At 35.4% G+C, this 9,285-nt stretch overlaps 1 protein-coding gene across 1 annotated transcript; it reads right to left on the bottom strand.

Moving 5' to 3' along the window:
- Positions 1–83: 83 nt before the first annotated feature.
- si:ch211-244b2.3 (uncharacterized protein LOC557230 homolog) lies at positions 84–7,403 on the bottom strand. The gene is made up of 13 exons (XM_066667197.1): positions 7,329–7,403; positions 7,149–7,179; positions 6,035–6,095; positions 5,597–5,720; positions 5,333–5,483; positions 4,361–4,481; positions 4,171–4,258; positions 3,570–3,681; positions 3,271–3,376; positions 2,009–2,087; positions 1,453–1,516; positions 1,162–1,282; positions 84–686 (listed from the first exon to the last, which is right to left on the bottom strand). Exons 2-13 carry the CDS (start codon positions 7,155–7,157, stop codon positions 625–627), a joined length of 1,098 nt encoding a protein of 365 aa, XP_066523294.1. The 5' UTR covers positions 7,158–7,179; positions 7,329–7,403; the 3' UTR covers positions 84–624.
- Positions 7,404–9,285: the final 1,882 nt, after the last annotated feature.

The following is a 9,285-nucleotide window of genomic DNA, read 5'->3' as shown; positions in this document are numbered from 1 at the left end:
AATGGTATTACAACACTTCAGCATCAGCATGATTGGTTTCATTGCACAATGTATTTAATTCTTTTTATTGAATTAATTTAATGAAGAGCACGTTTGTCCTTACTTAATATGACACTACAGGTTTTTATCAGTCTGTTTCAGCCAATTAAAACCTTAGAAATACCTACTCCTACCAGGCATATAAATACCACTGACATGGAACAGCAGGTTAGAATTGTAATGTTCCTTCTTAAACACAAAAATTCTTAATTTCTCACACTAGTATGTGGCTGCATCCGACCACACTTGTGATATGATTTACTCACCAGTTCAAAATCTTGTAAGAATGCCAGTCTGAATGTCTGACAAAAATGTTTTTATTGTTTGTTTTGTTTTGAGGGTCTTAAAGTTGCAAAGCAGAAATGCAGTAGCTGCAATTTGTCAAAAAATGTTGGCAAAATTGCAGAAAAATTGACAAATTAGCAAGATAAAACAAAAGAGACTTATGATATTAGCTGGGAGTAGAGAGCAATGTTACATAAGGCAGTGATATATAATGTAGAGGAATTTAACAAGTTTTCAAAAGACAAGGTACATTGTCAGAAAAAGCTGTAAACCCGTGTTCCTGAGAGATTTTGCAAGGTTTCACTGCTGTAGGCGACGGACTGGTCTCTTTGTATTAGTGGACAAGTTTGTCTGGACCATAGCTGTAATAAATACACAGTTTGAAAAGTTAAAAATAATAGTGTCTTACATAGAAACAACAAAGGGGTGATATTCTTAAAATCATGAATTTGATTTAATTTAAACTTAATTTAGTTATCATTCTAGATAAATTGATTGAACAGACTGGACAGTAGATCCAACCACTGAAAACCTGTGTCAACAATGAGTGCACCTTAAAATAACTTGAGAATTCACTCAGTATGAGGAGTGTCTGCACACAGTTGTCCATTGACTGTTAATAATGTTGATGAGGCAGATAAAAAAAATGTTTGTGCACATCACAGATAGAAACTGTGCGGCTACAAAAAATGTTTAAACCATTTAATCTCAATATGCCAGTGAAACGTTTTATATGCTAATATTTATAAGAGTTTATTAGTATCTTTGTTCAAATCATTTTTGCTATGTTCCAGCCACTGTAGTGTTTGTTAAACATCTGTGTGTTTGTGTGGGTACCTGAGAAATCAAGATGGTAGGTGAACTTTCCTGTGCTGAAGCTCATTGTGCCCATATTGTTCTGCTGATACTGTGACTCAATGTCCTGACTGGACACAGTACAGCTTCCTTGCCTACGGCCCTACACACAGCCAATACACACACTAATTACAAACCAGTAAATAAAGTTATAATTTATTTTAGATAAATAAAATGTGCTGAGTAATGGCCAACAGTTGTCAACCCAATTGTATAAGAACTACAAAAAAGCTTTTTGCACTTTAAACTTGTTTGCTCTTAAAAAAAACTTACTTTAACAAAATCTTTCCAGCTGCCATCAATGTCTTTGAACTGCCAGAGAGCTTGAAACTGTGCACTAAGCAGAGAAAATAGGACACAATGACCATGATCAAACTGTAAAAACAGATGAAATAACCATTTTTAAATACATTTCAGTATTCTCAGCAGGTTCTGTAGACCCATTTATAATGCTGTTTAAATTATAGCAACACAACACTTGCGCCTAAAAGTGACATTTGTATCCAGTTGTGTCCCTAAATTTTAGTCATTGTCAATCTCATCCTCTGCCTATAACTCCCCTAGTCACATGGTGCTAAATTCAGCTGAGATGGCAAAAACGCCATCTTATATTATCATCATACTTCTGTTATATTAGTTAATGCATTTGCTAACATTGTGCTGAGTGATATGGGCAAGAGAGAAAGATAAGTTAATTGTGCTGTCTTGTAATCCTGGTATGGAAGATTGTGGCATCACCTGGGATCAATCTCTTCAAAATATGTCTAATGCTGAGACACCTTTTTGTTTAATGTTTTATTACTGTCTTTCAGAACTGCTGGATTCAAACCTGTTATTGAGCTGATTTCCATCTGTTATCCTCCTGATGTGCCTCTTTGTTCCTAAAGATTTGTTGGTCTGATACATTCCTGAGGGAGAATAAGGCACAGTTACAGATCCTGAGAAATGTGTTGCATTTAATTTATTTAATTCAAATGTGTATGTCATTTGCAGAGTATAATACAGTAAAGAAACTATGATTATCAAAGTAGACATTACGCAACTATGAGTAAACAACCCCATTTCTAACAAATCTGAGATATTGTGCAAAATGTCAATAAACACAGAATGAAATTATGTGCAGATCATTTAAACCCTAAATTTATTTTTAAAAATAACAGACACCATTTTTAATGTTGAAATTATGAACTTTTTTTTTGGCAAAAAAATATTTTCCCATTTTTAAATAGATAGATTGATAGAGAGATCAATATTTTACATGCATTAAATGCATTACAAAAAGTTGGGACCAGGGCATGTTTACCAATGTTGCTTCACCCTGTAGACATTTGGGATCTGAGAAGACCAGCTGCTGAACAGCTCCAGGTCTCTGTTAGTGTTTTAGTTTCATAATGCCCCAGTTATTTTTAGTGGGTGACAGGTCTGGACTAATTTAGCTCATGGATTTTTATTAAGGAGCCATGCTGTTGTAATCCATGCAGAATGTGAATTGGCCTTGTCTTACTAAAAATAAACAAGGCCTTCACGAAAAAGATGTTATCTGGATGTCAGCATGTTGTTCCAAACCTTTTATATATCGTTTAGCATTAATGGTGTTTTTGCAAATGTGCAAGTCACAAATTTAATGCACCCCATATCACAGATGCTGGCTTTTGAACAGTGTGTTTATAATAAATCAGATGATCCCTCTCCTCTTCAGCCCAGAGGACACATCATCCATGTTTTCCAAAAAGAATGAGACCTCACTTTGCCTATGTCTATCTTAAATAAACTCGCAAACTTTCTAATTAACCTTATTTCCAATCTCAACCTTAACCTTATTTCTTATCTCAATTTTTTGAAAGATGTTGCTGAATTCCAATTCAAAATGGTAAAATATGTTTAAAAAGAAAACAATAAATATTCCCAGTTTCAACATCTAAAATATTGTCTTTTTTACACTGTTTAAATGATTTGCACATCTTTGCATGCATTTAGTTTTTATTTACTTCTTGCTCAGCGTTCCAACTTTTCAGGAAGTGGGATTGTAAATTCAATACTCTACTTTTCCCAAAGTGCTGAATGCTGTTGGTGAACATTTGTAAAACTCACCACTAAAATAAAGTGTGTATGTGTATCGTCCAGCTCTAAAATCCAGCTGACCGTGTGGATTGAGTAGATAATGATTCTCTATATCCAAACTGTCCAGAGAACAACCCTGCAGAAACATATCAGTAAGGTTTTGAACATCAGCTTTTAAGTATGCCATTATGAAAATTCTAGTGTTAACCCTTTAAATTATAAGCACTGATATTTATTCATTTCTTAAGGATATACCACTTATATTAAAGACCTAATGACCCTGAGCAGATGAAACTATCCCGTGTGAATTACAAATACAAATCACTCACTGGTTTCTTATATTCTGTCCAGACACCTTCATCGCCCATAAACTCCCAGGTGACGACAGAGGACGGAGTTATGTGCAGTGTGGATAGTGAAGGTAGTTCAATATTTACTGAACTGCATGCACACACACAATGTGAAACATCAGTGGTTATATCTTTTTAAACATTCTATTAATTTAGCCATATTTTACTAAAATAATCTGTTTATTTTGGCTTTTGTTCCATAACTGTGCAGAAGTTTCTCAAGATATTTTGGTAACAAAAAGAGGATTATCCTGTTGTATGATAATGAGTTATGAAGGAATTTTACATTCATGACTAGTTCCAAATGATAGCACTTTTAATTCTACTTATAACCAAAGGAATGCACTTGCAGCTCATTTAAGCTATTTCATGTAATATTTAGTTACTGATTCATTTTTATTAAAATGTCTTTTTATGTAAAGTTACATATCCATCATACTTTGATATGAAATTTTAGGAGGAGGATTCTAAAGGTACTAAGAATTTTTTGAGCTGCTAGTTTGTTTGTTTGTTTGTTTTTTTTTCCTGGGAAAACCAGCACTACATGTTCTTTTGTATGGATTTAGACTAAGTACAATACCTGTTGTTTGCCCCGATTATAGAGTTAAATTTTGGCCGCCTCCGCACCATTCTCTTTACGGAAGTTGACAAATTGGTCTGGGTCATTGCTATTAAACAAGCAAAAGCAAATAAAAACTATTAAACATTTTATAGCAAATTACCTACATATATAGATTGTGCAGTAAAATGCTTGTCCTTGAGAACATTACCAGAGAAATCCATGGTGTAGTTTATGTATCCTACAGAAAACTGGATGAAGCCCATGGGATTGGAGGTATAGTGCTGCTCAAGATCTTTGCTGTTTACTGAAGAAGTCCTGTGGCTTTGTCCCTGTGGGAGTGGTCAAACATAGGAGTTTTAATATAAATACTGAATATTTTGCTTAGACATGCATTACACCTGGTAATTTCATGTATTTTGTGTGTTATATCAAGACACAGGTTATCTACAAAAAAGCACAAGACAGATTTACATTGGATCTCTCTACACATTTAAAACCCTACTCAAATCAACTAAAACCCCACCCATGCAACCAAAAACCCACTGAGTTCTCCTTGTTGAGAGGTTGTATTAGGTGTACAAATAGAGTGGGGTTTTCCAACCATCCTCCTGCTCTTTTGTCATAACAAGAGTTATGCATTTTTGAAATTGTCCATTTTCATTTTAATCAACCACAAATAACCTAAAAATGAAGACGACTGAAAAGAAATATATATAAACCTTTCTTTCCTCTTTGTTTTCCTCAAACATTGACATTTTAGCCTTTGGACCAACTCTGTGCTTGAGGCCTTCCAGCTCCAGCAAAGTCCGTCCACTCAGCAGATATATAGATTCTGATACGGACCAGTTATTGCTTATAAAACATAAGCTTCATTTTTTTTTAACAAGCTGAAATTGAGAGGTTTCCAAAGCATATTTGAAATCACTGGAAAGAATCTGACAAATTTCACATCAACAGTTTGGGGATTTTGGCTCAATTAATGGAAAATAAGTTTTCAAATTTGTTCTGGCTACTGCTCATGCACTTTACAATAAAATACCATCTTAATGGCTTAGTCAGTGGCTCAGGAAGTTTTACAAATTTGAATGGGTATGTTTATAAAGTGTAATCCAATTTCCTGCATCTTGTACTAGTTCATTTTTTAAATGCATAAATTGCACAAAATGCTCATATCCCTCACCTTTGATCCATATTCACACCATTGTGTGTTGTCTCTATAGTACCACCCTATTTCTTCACTTTGATTCTGTGTTAGAAACGTTTGCCTTTTCACACAAAGTCCAGAGAAAGGTCCCCGTACCGTCATTGCATCAAAATCAATGTAAAGAGACCTGTTCAATCAGTTTGAAAGTAAGGATAGAACATTTTGTGTTAATTAAATCAGTGAAACTGAGCACAGCTAACAAAGAAAGCAAACATCTCAAACTAATATATATAAACTCACCCCAAGCTGGTGTGGATGGTCATCCCTCTTGCTTCTGGCTGACAGTAATGACACTCAATTACATGATCGTTACAAATCTGAGACCATTGCCTTCCATCAAACAATTTCCACTCATAGTGTTTACCTGGGAATTTGAGATTGTTAAAACGGTACATATTCATACATTCTTCAGAATCAATTCCTTGGATTCTTAAAGTATGGAGGTTGTCAGTTTTATAGATAACAGTATGATAAAGAGGTTATCACTACTGGATCTCATTCTATAAACAGAATCAGATATTCTATCCAGTATATCTGTCAATTTATTATATTTATAATTAATAAACATATATTCTAATATATCTTGTTCTTCTCTCAATAACTTAAAACGCTAAAACCTTAACATGCTTCATAGAACATATTAAAAATATGTATATATTTTTCAGAGTGCATACTTACCTGAGGCTTCAGATTGTAAAAACACTGTTGCTGATTCTTCATCCTCATCAACCTCTTCTTTCTGTTAAAGATTTTAGTCTCTAATTATATCACCTTTATAAAAAGTAATTGCTTTTTTAAATTACACAATATATAAATAATTTATGTACCCCCATTTATGGAAAAATTGTATTTGTAATTTTTTAATTCTCTAGAATTTGTTTGACTGTCAAAAGCACTGAGAAATAACTTGAAATTCTTTTATTCACAAACTTGACTTGTGTTTAACAAACATAAGCAAATTTATATGTTCTGTAACACACTTTAAGAGGTTGGGACAGGAGTAATAATGTATAAAATATTCAAGTTACATTGTCTTGAAACATTCCACAATAACCCGGTGAATTAGAAACAAATGGTATCATGGTTTAGTATAAAATATGTATCCACAAATGTCTGTGCAGCACAGATGTGTTGTAAGAGAATTACCAAAGAGAGAAGGTTTTTGAGACAAATGACAAATTGAACAGAAAAAAAAAATAGATACAGACTTTTCCATTCTAAAGATGAAAGAAACCAGAGTGTTATCAGGCGAAGGAGCAAAAGCCTCCATCTGTCATGGAACGAGGGTGCATCATCATAATAATAAAATAGAAGTAAACTCACAAACTCAGTTGTTGTCTATGAATATGAACGAAATTACATAATTACATATTTTGTTAAATCCCTGTGAAGGACTGGCGCCCCCTCCAGGGTGTGTTCTTGCCTTGCGCCCAATGATTCCAGGTAGGCTCTGGACCCACCGCGACCCTGAACTGGATAAGCGCTTACAGATAGTGAATGAATATTTTGTTAAAAGTTAATGTCAGCACCTCATACAACATATCTTATGAACGACAGGAAGAGCTTTTACAGACAAACTCTAGGCGTCTTGTTCTCATCACTACCACTGTGAACAATTCTGTTTCTGTTCCTCTACCACTGAGTTTCACACCATACCACTCTAATACGTTTTTATATGTTAATGCTTATGCAAAATAAATTAATTTTTGGTTGAATTTGCCTTTACCTCTCTAGTAAATGGGTTGTCACTGATTAACAGGGTCAGATATGTACATGTTAAAAGAGCACTTACCCACCACATTCTCTCCAAAAGAAGCTCTAAACTGTAAATAAACACAGAAAGGTTCATTGACGACTGGTACAAACACTTCAGTTAGGCTAATGAACTCGAAGTGATATAATATCTGTAAAGCAGTCTGAACGAACGTGTGGTGTATTATGGTTTTTGCGTTAAGTGATTAAAAAGACTTACTTGAGAGCCGCAGCGGGAAATGAGCAGCAGAAAGCACAGATCTCATCAGCGGTCGAGGTAGGAGCTAGTTAACTTTCACTTTCCTTTCTTCCGAAGCTCAGCTACGTAAAGAAACAGAACATTTCCTCAACAGACAGACGTGGAATGCTTTGGGAAACTACCCTGTTAGTCATTTTGATTTACATATACATTTAATATTAATATGAGTGATCATATAAGTTATATAAGTAATTTTATTAAATAGACTTTTTAAAAGCTGTACCTACACACGTTGCTCACTGTATTAGTCACTATTATATTTAATTTTATATAACATTCGTTTAGACAGGCAAAATATTAAGAACATATATTTATTTACAATAATATAGCATTTAAAATATACAGCCTATGTACTGTCATATGCTGTACACCATTTGAACTTTATAGAACATGCCTTTGTTTTTTACTCTCAGTGATGGACATTTTAGACACTGGAGGGTACAGAGTCCATCCATCCATCATCTGTAACCGCTTATCCAATTTAGGGTCGCGGGGGGTCCAGAGCCTACCTGAAATCATCGGGCGCAAGGCGGGAACCTGGAGGGGACGCCAGTCCTTCACAGGGCAACACAGACACACACACATTCGCTCACACCTACGGACACTTTCGAGTAGCCAATCCACCTGCAACGTGTGTTTTTGGACTGTGGGAGGAAACCGGAGCACCCGGAGGAAACCCACGCGGACACGGGGAGAACACACCAACTCCTCACAGACAGTCACCCGGAGCTGGAATCGAACCCACAACCTCCAGGCCCCTGGAGCTGTGTGACTGCGACACTACCTGCTGCGCCACCGTGCCGCCCTTTGTACAGAGTCCATTAGAGCCATTTTATGGCTCTAATAAACCCATTAAACTTAGAAATAAATATTTGAATCAGAGTAGGGAACTGTGCTAGAGTCCAGTCCTTCAGAAATGTCTCAGATCTAGAGTTTAACCTTTGACTGATTACAATAATTGATGAATAGGTTTGTTTGGGTCATGTCTGTTAGGGAGTAAGAAAGGTCAGAGGTCAGCAAACCCACTTCACATATCTTGTTGTCACATTTGATTTTTTTAACTGCAAAGGTATGCATAATTATTCCAGAATAATATTTTGTTGAATTATATATATGGTTACATTTATTATACATATATATACATATATTATAACACCCATAGGGGTTAATATGTATTCCATATTAACCCCTATGGGTGTTAATATGATGTCGGCCCACCCTTTGCAGCAATAAAAGCTCTTCTGGGACATTTTTCCGCAAGGTTTAGGAGTGTGTTTATAAAAATGTTTGACTATTCTCTCAGAAGCGTGTTTAATAGGTCAGACACTAATGTTGGATGAGAAGGCCACACTCACAGTGTTCTGTCAGGTTGAGGCCAGTCAAGTTCTTCTACACCAAACATCATCCATGTGTTTATGGACCTTGCTTGGTGCACTGGGGCACAGTCATGTTGGAACAGGCAAGGGGCCATCCCCAAACTGTTCCCACAAAGTTGGGAGCATAAAATTGTCCAAAATCTCTTGGTATGCTGAAGCATTAAGAGTTCCTTTCACTGGAACTAAGGAGCTGAGCTCAGCTCCTGAAAATAGAGAACATGATTTAACCCTTTCTGCACCTCTAGGTTAATGCGATGTTCACAGATCTTTTTTTTTTTCTTTTTGGAGGGGATCAAATTATTAGTGAGGACAATTCAATAATCGCTGGATATTGGTAGGGATACATCACCTCCGTCTATGTTAATCCTTCGCCTTTGTGTGAGCAATATATCTCAACAGTTGAACAAGCAAAACTCTGAAAGTACATTTTTCTGAAATAAAGCCAAGAAAAAAAAATCTGCAGAATGAAAGAAAAGTAGACAGAAGATAGAAAAGGGTAAAACTAGAACAAATAAAGGAATTGATAATGCAAAAGAAACAAA

The sequence above is a fragment of the Hoplias malabaricus genome, chromosome 4 (assembly GCF_029633855.1).
Source record: "Hoplias malabaricus isolate fHopMal1 chromosome 4, fHopMal1.hap1, whole genome shotgun sequence".
Classification (NCBI taxonomy): domain Eukaryota; kingdom Metazoa; phylum Chordata; class Actinopteri; order Characiformes; family Erythrinidae; genus Hoplias; species Hoplias malabaricus.
This window is presented reverse-complemented; position numbering and strand designations above follow the sequence as displayed.

Excerpts from the sequence above, each read along its gene's own strand:
- si:ch211-244b2.3 (XM_066667197.1), bottom strand. Across the intron at positions 2,088-3,270 it reads ATACACACTTTATTTTAGTG|GAATGTATCAGACCAACAAA; the intron begins GTGAGTTTTACA and ends ATTCTCCCTCAG. Across the intron at positions 1,283-1,452 it reads GCTGGAAAGATTTTGTTAAA|GGCCGTAGGCAAGGAAGCTG; the intron begins GTAAGTTTTTTT and ends GGCTGTGTGTAG.